This window comes from Aegilops tauschii, chromosome 7 (assembly GCF_002575655.3).
Source record: "Aegilops tauschii subsp. strangulata cultivar AL8/78 chromosome 7, Aet v6.0, whole genome shotgun sequence".
Taxonomy (NCBI): domain Eukaryota; kingdom Viridiplantae; phylum Streptophyta; class Magnoliopsida; order Poales; family Poaceae; genus Aegilops; species Aegilops tauschii.
This window is the reverse complement of record NC_053041.3, coordinates 607583332-607598870: the sequence shown is the minus strand read 5'-3', so window position 1 is coordinate 607598870 and position 15539 is coordinate 607583332. Positions and strand designations below refer to the sequence as shown.

Below are 15539 nucleotides of genomic sequence, written 5' to 3'. Positions count from 1 at the left end.
AACAAGGCGCACAACATCGGAATAGGAAAAGAAATACGCCAGCCATTGGTGCTCTTTGTATGTAACTCTTTGTATGTTTAGCATTATTGCGTAAGACTGGTTGTAATGGTAGTATCATAAGTGGTATCATGTATGCCAACTAGATTTTTTAGATGATGTGGCACATAATTAAATAAGAAAAGAGAGGGTGTGGTATCATATCATGATATCGTATCATATTAAATGTTGTACTAGTTTGTATCATGATATCGTATCCAACAATAGAGACAGATTTCAGTGATTGGCCCTCTTTCTCATTCAGCCACTTGACAAGTTCATATGCATGATACTAGTATATGATACTCTCCATTACCACCAACCTAATATTTTCGAATGGGCTTGGTGGCCAACGGGCCCTTTAAACCCGGACGGAGGGACTACAACTTTGCTCTCTCTCCCTATTTATTATATGCCACATCATTACTATGTCTTAGGTGATAAATTTATCAACACCTATTTTATAATTGTTGAAGATGTCTTATAGTATCTTGAGCAGTACAAGTAGCACATGTATCCCTGCAAAGCTGTCTCCGTGTATACTACGTGAATCTCTTTTCTCAAAAGTAGTGTAGTACCCTACCGTGTTTCATTAGTCTTGTCGGCTCCATAGACAAAGGATTCTTTTTTCCCGTGCTTGCCATCGCCATCGCCATCTGCAAGCCCAAATCAACACACACCACAGAGAGAGAGAGAGAGCAACAATGGCGGAAGTTCTGGTGAGCGCATCCACAGGGGCAATGGGTTCCCTCCTGCGGAAGTTGGGAGCTATGTTGACGGATGAATACAAGCTGCTCAAGAACGTCCGTGGGGACATCAAGTTCCTCAAGGACGAGCTGGAGGTCATGTGCGCGTTCCTCCTCAAGATGTCAGATGTGGAGGAGCCTGACGAACCAACAAAGTTGCGTGTGACGGCGGTGCGGGAGATGTCCTATAAGATAGAGGACAACATAGACAAGTTCATGGTCCTCGTGGAACAGGAACACGGGTCCTCCTGTTCCGAGGCGGCTCATGGCGTCGCCAAGCTCATGGACAAGTGCAAGAACTTGCTGCCGGACATCAAGACCCGCCGCAGGATCGCCAAGGAGGTCAAAGACATCAAGAAACAAATTAAGGATGTCAGCGACAGGTTTTCAAGGTACCAGATCTGGTTCTCTTTACAGTACTATTAGTACCTACCATCAGATTTGCGACTGAGCTGATGCTTGCATCCATCTATCCGATTTGTTGCCACTCAAGGTACAAGATTGACGACTCCTCCTCCTCTATGCCGGCAAAAGACAAGGTCGACCCTCGACTTCGTGCAGTCTACAAAGACGCCACAGAGCTCGTCGGAATTGATGGACCAAAGGATGAACTTGTCAAGTGGCTGAATGAGAAAGAGGGCCAATCACTGAAATCTGTCTCTATTGTTGGATATGGAGGGTTGGGCAAGACCACGCTCGCCAACCAGATCCGGGTCAACCTTGGAGCGACCTTCGACTGCGGGGCTTTTGTCTCGATTTCACGCAAGCCTGACATGAAGGCGATATTAAGATCTATATTATCACAAATCACCAAGAAAGACGATGCTTGCTCTAGATTAGATGATATACAACTCATCATCGACAAGATTCGAGAATTCCTCCAAGACACAAGGTATGTATGTGAGATCTGCTACAAAGTAACATTGCTTAATTAGCTCGTGCATAATCCGTTGCCTAGAATTTTGCTAATGAAGATTGCTTTGTGTGATTTACATTCGTCCTCAACTTGTATGACCGCGTTTAAAATTTAAAGTCATTGTTTTTTGCAACTTATGTCGATCTGTTCACTATAAGATATAGCTAAAATCTGTATGCCGATTTCTGGCGCCACACATTTTCTAATTTGATTGCCACACATCTTCTAAGGGCCCAAAGCACTTGCATGCGCAGACCACTGTTACCGGATATGCAGTACATTAGGTTTGTGATTGGCCACTTTAAGAACATAGGGTTTCTAGAGGCTATAAACCTACGGTTATCAGTATTATAATCCTGAATGGATATCAAATATTGAAGAATCTATATCCATAACACAAAAAAGAGAAAAGGGAAGAATTAATAGAGGAATTATGATAACCGTAGTTTGTTGCTTCTTTCCTGGTTTCGTAGCAATTTGCATGACGAATTGAGGCGCAGACCCACTCAATATGTCATCCTACCAATCATGAGGAAATAACTTGTTACCAAGAAGACAAAAGAAAATAGGTAATCCCCATAATTGTTTCGATATCTATCCTCTTGCGAACATGCTATTGGCAGTGGCAAAACATTGTAACTTGCCACTGGCAACAGCTGCCTTGACTCGGCCTGAGCATGTCAGTCAAGGAATTCATAATTTTTCCTCTTGGTTGTTATATCTTGCTATTTTTTGTTTGCCTCCTATGGCAATGTTTTTTCCTTATATTGCGATCAAATTGTATCTAAGAGCAACTCCAACGCGCCGACGCAGTTTTTGTCCATCTTTTGTCCGTTTGGATCGGCTGAGCGGACGGGCGTGTCCGGTTTTGCCTATGGGTGCGTGGACGCGCCCAACGCCTACGCATTAATCTGCAAGGGCATTTTAAAAACTTAAAATAATTAAACATAAATAAAAATGCATATTAAAGCCGTTCAAAGTCCACATAATTAAACATTAAAACATTAATAAAAACAGCCACCCCAACCCACAACCCTAGGCGTCGCCCTTGTCGTCGGAGCAGGTGAGATCGAAGAATGCCGGCGGCTCAGCCTATGGGAAGGCCTGCTGGTAGGCCGCCAGCGCTGCCTGCTCCGCCGTCTGCTGTTGCGGTGGCTCTGCCTGGCGCCGCGCGCCTCCTCCTAGCGCTCCCGTCGCTCCTCCTCTTCCTCGCACGCCCAACCAAGCCGGCACTCCTCCTCCTAGGGCTCCCGCTGCATGCGGACCTGGTCGTCGTCCCGCTCCTCCACCAACGCGTGGTCCTTCCACGCCACGAGGTAGGCCACCTCCTCCTGCTCCGCAGCGCCCAGCCAAACGGATGGCGTGCTCACCCACTCCCGAACGACACCCCATCATTGGTAGATGCTAGTGGGCGTGAGTGGTGCCGGCACTGGTGCGGACGGTTACGATGGGGCCGGTGGTGGTGGCGGGTAGATGCTGTCGCTGGCGGCTGACAGCTGTATCACGTCCTTAAGGCAAGGCCACCAGGAGTCCTCGCTTCAGGACTCCTCGATGGCGCGCTGGGTCGCCTCCTCCAATGCGTCGAGGAACGCCGCCTCCTCCTCCACCTACTGCTTGACCACCGGCGGCGGCGGTGGAGGCGGGCTTCGAGCTGGACAGTGTCGCGGTGGCGCACATCGTGCTCGGTGGCGAACTAGACGTCGCGGTTAGGGGAGTCAGCTAGGGGAGTCTGGCGCGTAGATGGGGTCGCGACGTTGCTCTGACGTCAGGAGAGCACGCCAGGCTTGGATCTCGTTGGCTCGCGCGCGCTCAAACTGTGGCACGGCCCGCACCGGAATGCAGTGGGGTTGAGGTGCCAGCCGTGGGGAAGGTTCACGTCCAACCATGACAGCGGGACGCGGTACTCCCAGTGGTACTGCGCGGTGCACCAGGATGTACTGGCGGTCCCATGGCGCTGCCGCCCTCCCGTCCCGCGATGCCGACACCAGTGTGAACCCCTTCGTCGGCGGCCTCACCGGCCCTTGCGACGAGCCGGTCTCGTGGCCATGCTTGCCCTTGCCCTTGCCTTTGTCGAAGAAGCCCATGATGGCTAGGGTTTTCTGTCGCCGGCGAGGGAGCAGATGTGGACTGGAGTGAGAGGAGAAGTGGATGAGGCCGGCCCCGCCGAACCGTTGCAATTAAAAAGGACGTGGTTTGGATGCTTCTAGTCACTGCCATGTAGGCCCGAGGTAGGTGGGCGTCATTGACTACGACTGCGGTGGTAGTGGGCTGGCCGACACGCGGGCCCGAGGCGGACACCGAGTAGACGCGCAGCGCGTCCGTCTCATGTTCGAGTGGACGCAAATCATGCACAAATTTGTGCTAAAAATGTGTCCACATGGACACCGAGCGGACATGATTTGGGTTTGCGTCCGCGCGTTGGACCGGCGTTTTTGTCCATTTCGACTCAAACATACACACGCGGGCCAAATGCGTCGGCGCATTGGAGTTGCTTGTACCTAGTACTATGGAGTTGTTATCTTTGAGTTTCTTCCCCATTTGTAGCTGTGTATTATTGTGAGATGCTCTGAGGATTTCACTTATCGTACAAGTATGTTTTAGATAATGACATCCTTATTGATGTTAGACAATTACATCAAGGTGTATTATATCTAGGATGCACACAGATGTGACATGGTTTCAGGGTTTTACGTTACTTGACAGGTAGAGTAAATTGCACAAAACCATCACTTTGAGGGCTAGGTTTTCAGAAAACACTAGGTTACAGTTTCTTGACAAATTGCACCATGTCTCTCGTAAACATTTTGCAAAAACCACTGATCGGCGGATAAGCCTCGTTTGAGCACGCTTATGACAGGTGGGGCCTTTTTTACCTACATGGCATAACATTTTGTGCCAGATCAATTTTAATTTGAATTTACAAACTAGTCCTTACATTTTACACAGACAACCCTGAATCAAAAAGAAAAAATGCAATTAGCCCCCACTCCATTCGATCCCTTCGATCCTCATCTCTCCCTTCGCCGCCGGATCCTCCGCTCGGCGCCGATGCACAGGAGGCCGGGCAGCCACTCCTTCGCCTGAGATGCAGTAGCCTCCTCTCTCCTTCTCCGTCCTCGGTGGCCTTGGAGCGCAGACTCCTCTCTCCTCCCTCCGCGGAGCGCGGCGCCGAGCGAGCAGAGCGGCGATGGCGCCGGCGGAGCAGAGCGGCGGTCGCGTGGCGGGTCGGCCATTGTGCTGCCGTCCTTGCTCGAGCAGCACGGCTGCACCGGCGGAGGAAGGTGAGGATGGCATGGCGGCTTGTCGCCCTCTGGCTCTAGCATGCTCTCTCCGCACCACGATGTCGCGCCGCTTTTACTCTTGGCCACGAGGAAGGACGTGTCCTGCTCGAGCACCACAGTGGAGGACGTGGCCGGACTGACGCGGCCTCCTGTCCTCTGTCGCGACGACCACGACGACGAGTGCGGCGTGCAGCTCGCGCGGCACGCACGGCTCACGCTGGGAAGGGGCACCAGCGGTGGGGTCGGGGTGGTCAGGCTCGCCGCTGCGTTCTTCGTGGTGTCCGAGGCCCTCGAGGCCAGCGAGCACGCCGGGGCATCCGCCGGGAGAAAGATAGAGAGAGAAGGAGAAGGGCATCCACCGGGCAGGCCGGCAGGGCATCCAAGGAGCTGGAAGGAGGACGGCGATGGTGTGTGGGAGAGACATATCCCGATCTGAATCGGGGAGGGTGTTTTCGCTTATTGACAAAAGTGTTGGGGGTGTTTTCACTTTTTTACCCATATAATGCTGTCTTTGGTAAAACGCTATGCCACATCAGCGAAATAGGGGGCCCATCTGTCATAAACGCACTTAACCGAGCCAGATCCGCCAATCAGTGGTTTTTGCAAAAAGATTACACATGACATGGTGCAATTTGTCAAGAAATTGTAACCTAGTGTTTTGTGAAAACCTAGCCCTCAAAGTGTTTCTGCAATTTACTCTGATAGGTATTACTATAAATATCTGATGAGCTCTAATGCATATGTTCATAAAACTGTGTTGCAGGTACTTTATCATAATTGATGATATATGGGAGTTAGGAACATGGGAAACATTGAAATGTGCATTTGTCAAGAATACATTGGGCAGCAGAATAATTATCACAACACGTATAGTTGATGTTGCCAAATCTTGTTCTCCTTCTAGTGAAGATCTTGTCTATGAGATGAAACCACTCAGTGAGGCTGACTCAAAGAAATTGTTTTTCAAGAGGATATTTGGTTGTGAAGAAAGCTGTCCTGATAGCTTGAAAGAAGCTGCCAATGATATTTTGAAGAAATGCCGCGGTCTACCTCTGGCCATCAATGCCATTTCTAGCCTGTTGGCCACAACAAGGGAAACAAAAGAAGAGTGGGATCGGGTGCGACATTCCATACGCTCTTCAAAGGTCAAAAGTGACATAATAGAGACCATGAATTACATATTATCCCTTAGTTATTTTGATCTTCCCCACCACCTAAGAAGCTGTTTATTGTACCTGGCTCTGTTTCCTGAAGACGAATTGATTCGAAGGAAGCGGTTGGTACGCAAATGGATTTCTGAAGGCTTTATCCATGGAGAAAGTGGACAAGATCTCATGGAATTAGGAGAGGAATATTTTCACCAGCTTGTGAACAGAAGTCTAATACAGCCCGGCAACATAGGGTATGACGGCAAGGCGGAGTATTGCCGAGTCCATGACACCATCCTTGATTTCCTAATCGACAAATCCTCCGAAGAGAACATGTGTACCGTCCTAAAGAAACAGTGCAAGCCTAATGGCATAGTTCGTCGCCTCTCTCTAATGGGGAATGAGGATGAAGAAACCGTGGAGCAATTGGATCTGTCACACGCTCGGTCAATCACTGCTTTTGGGGATATCAAGCTATTGCCTTCGCTTGGGAGGTCAAAATGCTTGCGCGTGCTAGACTTGCAACACTGCAGTCAGATGAAAAATCATCATATCAAGGACATTGAAAGACTCTATCAGCTGAGATACTTGGATATCTCTTTTACAGGAATCACGGAGCTTCCCAGGCAAATTGGGGAGTTGCTGTATCTAGAGACGCTAGTTACATCCTATGGATTACTTGAGCTTCCTGAAAGCACAAGTCGGCTACAACGACTGGCACGTTTGTTTGTTCACCGCGGTTGTAAGCTTCCAGATGGGTTGGGAAACTTGATAAACTTGCAAGAGCTTCACTGCGTTGATGCCTTGCAGTTGAAGCATGTGGAAGAGCTGGGCAAACTAACAAATCTGAGAAAGCTGAGGATTCAATTGGACACTGATGGGATAGAAGGCAACAAATTAGAACAGTCCAAGGAAAAGCTGGTGTCCTCTCTCTGTAAACTGGACGAATGCGGCCTCCGTTCCCTGAGTATTGATTATTTTCTGAGAGAAAAGGATGGAGAAGAGCCGTTCCTCCCTCCTTTGGGTTGTATCCAGGAGGTTTGTGTATATGGACAAGATATCAGCCGGATTAGCAGATGGCTCGCGTCACTTCCCAACCTACACAGGTTGTTGTTCGACTCTCCGAAGATGGAGCAGCGGGATATTGAGATGATTGGATTGATACCCAATCTGATCGAATTGGAACTGTCTTTATTCAGAACAGACGGCGCTGGGCGGCTCATCATCAGGCGTGAAGGATTTCAACATTTGCAGAGTTTTGAGGTGTACGATACTCGTATGGGAGTTTTAATGTTTGAACCGGGGGCTATGCCGAGGCTCAAGGAGCTTAGACTCCATAACTTCATCGAAAAGCCCGAATCTGGTGCGGTCGATTTCGACTTTGGCATCCAACGCCTCTCCAGCCTTGCTCGCCTCACTGTCGGCTTATCCTGCGGTGGCTCGACGGCGGCAGAAGTAGAGGCTGCGGAGGATGCTTTCAAGAGCATGGCCGAGGCGAACCCCAACCGTCCAATACTGGAGATGACAAGAGTTGTCTTGGTGAGCAGTAGATCAAAAGATGTGCATATGCTTCATTCTTTTTCCGGTAATCTATTTCAGCTACAACGCCGGCCGTCAAGTCCTAGATGCCTAAACCGAGATGCGCCTTTGGTTATGGAGCCCAAGTCACGTACTCTGATTGGATGCTGCAGCAAATAAAGCTCCACATTTCTATTCGGGCTACTCCCTCTTTGTCTCAAAGCTGGTGTACTCTTGTGATTTGTGTTGCGCAACTGATACTTCTGTATATGTCTGCAAGTATCACGAATTAGTGGAATGACTAGGAATAAGTAAGACAAGTATCACGAATTCAGAGTGGGATGCAATTTTTTCTTTTCTTTTCGGTAAGACGGTAACATGCTTTTGGGCATAAGTAGATTGTCATTTGAGTATACTATGATAGCAGATTGTCTCTCCTAGTATTTTTTTTCCATTAATATTTGTGTATTATTAGATTGAGACTTTGATATGTAACCCAGATTTCTGTTGTTAGGAAAGACATACCGTGTAGCTTATCAGAAGAAAAGATCTGGCGTGCATCTATATTCTATAACCTGTATGCAGTAATAACATCATTGGATTGTTCCCTGCAAAAAATACATCATTAGATTGTTAAATATAATTGAACCTTTTGTTGTCTTTTTTTTAACATGCACGTGGCTGTCAAAGATGCGTATTAAAAGACTATGTCAGCATGTTTATTGTGAGTCTTGGTATGAATATTGGTCTGTCCTGATTCATCCATTTTGCCTGGCAACATTTTCTATACAAAAATGTAATTTGAATTAACATGCAGACGGCTGTCAAAGATATACTAATGTACATCAAAGACCACGTCAATGCGTAGACAGATTTGTGTTTACAAACTAGGCGGGTAGTGCGAAAGGATCCCATATATGTTGAATTGTTGATTATCCACTTTTACTAGGAACGGATCCACATAGTAAAAGCATCTCCGGCCGTTCGGCCCCTAGGGGCTTGAAATAGCGCCGCCTGGGTGTCAACCGGCGGTAAATTCACCATGGGGGGCTCGGGTTCCCAGCCGACCCCCCAAGTTCGCCCCAGACGGCGTTATTTGAAATTAAAATTCGGCTAAATTTTGAAGAAAATGACACGAATTAGGACCAAATTCAGGCAGTTTACATTCATTTGTACAAATTTAAAAGACATAATTAAAAAAATAAAAAAAACTACGCCGCTGACGCCACCCCGAGCCTAATGCATGCCGAGGAGGAAGTAGAAGGCGGTGTAGTCGCCGCCGTTGTCGTCGTCATCCTTGCTGCAGCCCTGTCCTGGGTTGCCGAGGCGGACGGGGTTGGATGGCGCCGGCGCCTCGTCGTCGCTGTCATCGAGGATGACGACGCCATCCTCGTCCCGGCCGTGGCGCCGAGCGTCGATCTCCTCGAGGGCGCGGCGCTGGTGCTCCATTTCCTCCCGGACGTAGTCGTCTCGCGCCCACTACAGGCCGGTCTCCAGGTCGGCGGCCATGTCGATGTGCAACATTTTCCTCTTATAGCAACCGACCATTGTAACCCTAGGTACCCCGGTATCTATATAAGTCGTTGGGGTTAGGCCGTATATAGGACAACTTAGAGATACACGATCTCGAGGTAGATCAACCATGTACTCGTTACTTCCCAATCAATACAACAAAAGTAGGACGTATGGTTTTAACTCTTCGAGAGGGCCTGAACCTGGGTAAAACATCATATCCCCTTGTTCATGTTACCATCGTTCCAAGGCTACCAGATCGGGACCCCGTACCCGAGATTTGCTGGATTTAGCTCCATCACTTGGTCGATAGCATAGCCGGATTGGATCTGCCACCGTGCCGCTACGGATGAGCTGATATGCCACTGCGCCATCTCGGATGGGACGGTCTGTCACTACACCGCCACGAATGGGCTGATATGCCACTGCACCTCCACCTTTTGACGGAGACTAGGTCGACGACAGTCACATGTGAAGAAGTGTTCAAGAGTCGGCGTGCTCGCCGAGGTGAACATTGTGGCGGTGGTGCTAGGGTTTGGCATGGGATCGGGGAAGGAAAGGAAAATGGAAGGAAAATGAATATGTGGTACACAAAGAGAAGGAAAAGGGTGCGCCCCTAGGTACTCACTGAAACCGCCTACAAACTGCTAGAGGCGGTTTCGTAGTACACACCGCCTCCAATCTTTCCTGCAGGCGGTTTCAGATTTCCAACCGTCGTCAGAGCTTTTTATATGAAAAAAATAACCACTTTGGTGTGGGTATTACAGGCAGCTTTGTTATGTTTGGCCATAACCGTTTTCGAGGCCCGCTATTAATGCTTGTTTTTGTACTAGTGCGTTTTTCATAATTCGAAAGAACTTTTTTCCAGAATCTAAACTAAAGTGATATTCTCACGAAGCCGGCACCTGGAGGAGCTTTCTTAGGTCGTTGGGTTGTTCAAAGCTTGTGAATGAAATGAGTTGCCAATGAATGGGAAGGCAAGGAAAAAAGAGGCAATTCAAGATCATGCTATGAAATACATTGGTCTAGGGCGGAGAGTCAACAAGATTGAGGTTGAAAATCAGATAATGAGATAATGGAAATGAGAGCATAGGTGCAAAATCGTACTCCATCCGCTCAAATTATTTGTCTTATATTTCTCTAGATACGGAACGTGTCTAAATACATCCGTATTTAAAGAAATCTAAGACAAATAATTAGGACGGGGTAATAGATGTTTGTTGTAACTGTTGTCAAACAATAATTATTTGTATTTGAGATAGTGACTAAATGTATGCCATGTGGCTTGGATTTTAATAGCAACAAATTTTGTTACGAGTTATTTGTAGCTCTTCTAAAGGAAAATCAGGGGGTGCTCTGCTTCCTCTGCTTTGCTCTGCTTCGGACGCACCTTTGTTACAGCGTACGCTCTCCGGCTGAGAAGTTCCCTCTTCTTCCTCGACGCCGCCGCCTTGCCGTTGCCGTAGCCCCGCCGACGCCTCACATCCCCCCAGCCCTCCGCCTCGCCGCCTCCGACTTCAACGCCGGCCGCATCGCGTCACCATCTCCTGCGGCGATCTCGCACATTGGTTCTCGAGGTACGACTGCTCTCTGTCGTCCAGCCAACTAATCCTACCCTAATCAATCAATGGAGATCAGTGCTTGTCCAAGATGCCTGTTGAATGTGAGAAATTCTGCTCAGACGCCTTTGCAACTCTGAATGTTGGTCGACAGTCTTGCCAAATACTTACAGTAGAAATTTTATACGATGTGATGAGCTGCTCACTAGAGAGAGACAGACCTATTACTTTTGCTGCATTTTTACATGAAACCTGCTTTCCATGTGGGGTATAAGGAGAAGGGAAAACACTTTGATTCTAGTTTCAGTTTTTTTGCATTTAAAATTTGGCGGATGTTTTGATTTAAAATTTGACAGGTGTTCTTCTGCTCTTTTTTGTGAACGCAGACTTGAATGCTCTTTTGCTTCTTTTTTTTTTTGAGTCGGATGCTCTTTTGCGCATCTACTTATAACAAGTTCATGTGATCTTGCGCAATATCACTATTCATGTGGTACCTTTGCAACAGTTTTGACTGAAAAAAATGACGCATCCTAGTCCCAGCTGAAGAAGCATCACATGGGAGTAGGAAACACAACACAACAGGATTTTTTGTCACCTCACTAGAGAGAGAGAGAGAGACATGGTGGAAATCCGAAGCATCACTAGTTAGTTATAGGAAGTTGCTCATGAGGTGGCTGCTAAACAAGCAGCAATACAGGGATCAGCAACAATAGCACAGGAGTCAGCAATAGTGTGGGGTCCATCACCGTCAGTTAGCTACAGATTCTGTCTAGCATCAGGTCATTCTTGAGTCAAACTCTCTCATGGCGCCGGTATATCCGACTTGCGGATGACATGGACCTTCATCGTGAGACTGCTCCTGTCCGTCAGTTCGAAGAGGCAGATGTCATCTTCCTCCAGCCCGACATCCGAGATGAATTTCGGCCAGGATCTGTCGATCCACCAAGTTTTGTTAGATTTCCTCAAGCCCAACCTGCAGTCCCAATCCCTCTCGTCGCCCTCCAGCAGGAGGCGGAGACGTCCTGGCTGGGTCAGCAGACATGCCGAAGCATAGTCCTTGCCCAAGTACTGTCCACGAGCGCGACAGAGTGTCAGATATGACGATCAGCCTCGGATCAATGATTCATTCGGCAAAATGTAGAAAAGTGCACATTAGACAACAAGTTTCTCAGGTGAGAAATATGGATTATGTGAGTTCCGCGACGCAATCACAAAAGTAGTGGGGTCTCAAGATTTTCATGACAAAAATGAAAAACCGACTACAGATTATACGTAGTGGTCGTGGTATCTGAACTCACCAGAGAAGGAGCGGTAGCAACATCACTGGAGGTAATCACTTTCACAAACACAGGAAATTCGGAACCGATTGCCCGAACTCTCTCTTGGACTTTTGCTTCCTGTTGGCTATGTAGAGGGGACCCGGTTGATATGTAATTGTTGCACCTAGGAGCTTGTAAACCGGCTTCGTTCGACTCGCGAGCTTGGAGTCCTGAAAAACACTCCATGCTTCCTTATGGTGTTCACACAATGACCACAAGTCATCCAAAATGTGGTGAAATGAAAGGAATGCACATATATGGCAGCTGCATTGCTCTGACCTGATTTAGCCCAACCAAAGGATGTTGAAGCCATATTCTGAGCTTGTGCACGACGGCCTTCTCTGGAAACGTTTGAAGAGTTTCCCATGTCAAACCAAGTTTTCTCACAACCACTTGGGTCAAGGACAAGAACTTCGAGCCGGGCTTTCCCCTTGCTTCTGAAGACGAGGAGGTCGTTGTCTTGCATGCGGTGACCATCTACAAAATGACTCAACCCAGATTGGAGGATTACTTGATCGTCACCATGCTTGCTTGCGCCAACAACGTATATCATGTCGTTGCTATGGGCTTTGAGCTGAATGGGAGCTTCAGTTATCCCCTCTTTGAAACTGTCCAAAAGCGTCAAGGGTATGTACTGCAAGAACACAAGCTGGAATTAATTAATAGCCTATGGATCGGTCGGAGTCACAGACACAAGCAGGATGTAACTTACAACATGGCAGTCCCCGTTGGCATTCCTTTTGTTCACAGCTGCCACATGCAGACGAAATTCAGACCTCATGCTGCTCTGAGCTAGTTCTAGCACTTTCTTCTCTTGTTCATGGCTTAGCCTGGTCCCGGGGAATGCGGTATAGTCAATGTTGATTGATGTCTGAACATGTGCAGGATCAGGCACCACTTGTTCTGCGCATCACGAAAAAAGAGTGCTATAACTATCAGAGAAGCATCACCAAAAGCAAGCACTCACGACTTGAAGGTCCTAACTGACTTCACCATTCAGCACATGACGATCACGAGGAGGTGGTGGAGAAGAGTTGTCGTGACCGGATGAACCGGATATGTGAACCTCGAAGCTGGAGTTCCCACGGTACACGAACCGGATGGAGTAGTTTTGCTCTATGTGATGCGCCTCGACAAAGTCATGCCATCCAGACCTGAGAACAATGTCACCAAACTCCCAACCGATTTTAACAGGGTAGCTGCGGCCATTAGGAGCTTCAAGTTGGATCTTGTCGAACTCGGTGATCAAGTTCCTCAGATGGCTCGCAACCGGCGGCCGTATGCGCTGTCCAAGGACAAAGGAAGGTACACTTGGTTATTTAGAGACATATGTTTCACTGGTTGTGGGAAATTCAGACAGAAAGAATTCATGTTGCAGGATTACTGTAAAATGAACACTTTGATGGTGCAGAAAGCTGAGAGCAATGATCTTAAGTGGCAAGTGGATCTTACTTAGCTTGATTTATCTCAAGCACAGGAATAACAATCTAACCTTGACAATCAATTATCTTACACATTCAGAGGTCAAATACTTTGATATCTCCACTACTCTGTATTCCTGCCAAAAGGTGAATACTTTTTTTGCAAAAAAAATATGGGTAACATGTCCCTGGTTCAGTTCACCCTTAGATTCTACTAGTTCAAACAATATATCCGGTAAAATTTTGGGGCTTGAGGAATCTGGACACATTGGACATATCAAGAAGAAACTCTTTATTAGGATCAGACAAATTTTAGGGGCTCCATATTTGCCATCTACTTACATTGCAGGTAAAATTCTAGTTTCTGTATGTGAACTGAACTTAAAGATGTTTAACCCGTGAGCTGAGCTGAAATCCCAGAGAAAGGAAATAACGCCCGTCTCCTGATAGTGATGGACTGGTAAATCTGAACTTTGCCAAGAATGAAAAGCATCAGGTTATTCTCCATCACGACAGAGTACAGAGAGACAGACAGACATTGGAATGACGGGAGGAAGGAAGCGACGGTGAACCCGTACCATATGGTCCGCGAAATCGTCGCCGGCGACGAGGGAGAAGTGCCTCGGGCGGTCGCCGGCGTGGCTCCAGTAGCAGTGCAGCCTCCACCACTCGCATTCCTCGCAGCCGTCCGCCCCGCACTCGCAGCCCTCCACGTCGCAGCCCTCGCCGCAGCCTGACAGCCAGCCCGCGCAAGCAAGCAGACAGCCATGAGGAATGGGAAGAGAGAAGAAAAGAGGGGCGTTTCTTGCTAACCAACAGGACGAACGCTTGCCCGGCGGGGAACCATGGAGCGGCCGTACCTTCGTTAACGCCGTCCATGTCCATCTGCCGGCGGCCGGCGCCGCCGCCGCCGTGGAGAGTGGAGACTGAGTGAGTGAGTCAACCCCGGCCGGCGGCCGGCCCGGCGTGGGAGCAGTCCTTGGGGTTGATCGTTTTGGGCAATTGGTGGGGAGGGTAAAGCTGCTGCTGCACGCGGCGCGGCGAGCCGGAAGAGGAAACGAGGCACGTGACCGCTAGTACTCTACTGTGTGTATCTCCTCCCTCTTCAATTATTTACCCACCCAAAGTACCCAACGCCCAACGGCTGTAAAATCACAAGTAGATAGGCATCAATCCTACTCTACTGGTGCCTACAATAGATGCTAGTAATAGGAACATCTTCTCATTTATGTTTCAAAATATGTTTGGTTTGGCTTGCACTCATGTTTCACTCTGGCCAGTCCGGCTCGTAATGCATTTCATTCATTTTAGGGAAAAGATATTTTCAAAACAAATGTGAAAAATCCACGAGTTTCGGAAAACGGTATTGAAAGTTCGGGGCGGGTTCGGATCGTACGGGTTCCGTTTGGCCGGTTCTTTATATGTCATTATTATCATCTTTTCGAACAAAAAAAGGGAGGTTTGGATGAAAAGGCAACTTTTTGTAAAATGAAGGACATTTCTTCTACTACTCTTCTTATAAAAGAGTAGATTTTTTCAGAAACACTATAAATGAAAATTATTGAGTTCCATTTTTAGAAATACAAAATCCAATAGTTTGGGTCGGGTTCGGGTGGTATGGGTTGGGATTGAAAGGTTTCCGTATTGGGTTCGTGTGGCGTGGATTTTTCTTTGCGTCATGTGATGTAAAAAGGAGCATAACCGATTGAATGTTTATGCGATTATGAGTACAAGTTTAGGTTTTGTCTTGAAGAAGGGAGATATTGGATGGAAAGCAACCTTTTCTATTTATTTTTATGAATGAGACCTTTAGCACCGAAATTTAGGGTGTGTCATGCCCCGCGGTAAAGCTGGGCATGGGCAGCTTGGACTGAAAGCCCGACATTAGGGATGGGCTCGACCTCGCTTTTCTACCCAAAAAAGTGAAATGAGGGATTATTTTCAGAGAAATAGGTGTAATGATTCATCTGACCTAAAAAAAGGGTGTAATGATTCATTAATTTGCCACAATATGATTTATTTAGTTTGAAATACAAAAGTTGTCTTATACCATATTGCTCGGTTGGACAGGTGTCAGGCCCGG

At 47.7% G+C, this 15539-nt stretch overlaps 2 protein-coding genes across 2 annotated transcripts; one reads left to right on the top strand and one right to left on the bottom strand.

The window, feature by feature from the left end:
• The first annotated feature begins 523 nt into the window (after positions 1 to 523).
• Positions 524 to 8192, top strand: LOC109749436 (disease resistance protein RGA5). Its single transcript, XM_020308399.4, has 3 exons — positions 524 to 1174; positions 1276 to 1674; positions 5743 to 8192. The coding sequence occupies exons 1-3, from the start codon at positions 741 to 743 to the stop codon at positions 7823 to 7825; spliced, it is 2916 nt and encodes a 971-aa protein (XP_020163988.1). The 5' UTR covers positions 524 to 740; the 3' UTR covers positions 7826 to 8192.
• Positions 8193 to 11336: 3144 nt separating this feature from the next.
• Positions 11337 to 14507, bottom strand: LOC109749439 (putative B3 domain-containing protein Os03g0621600). Its single transcript, XM_020308402.3, has 7 exons — positions 14317 to 14507; positions 14035 to 14189; positions 13029 to 13320; positions 12748 to 12938; positions 12315 to 12669; positions 12015 to 12205; positions 11337 to 11784 (listed from the first exon to the last, which is right to left on the bottom strand). Exons 1-7 carry the CDS (start codon positions 14339 to 14341, stop codon positions 11518 to 11520), a joined length of 1476 nt encoding a protein of 491 aa, XP_020163991.1. The 5' UTR covers positions 14342 to 14507; the 3' UTR covers positions 11337 to 11517.
• Positions 14508 to 15539: the final 1032 nt, after the last annotated feature.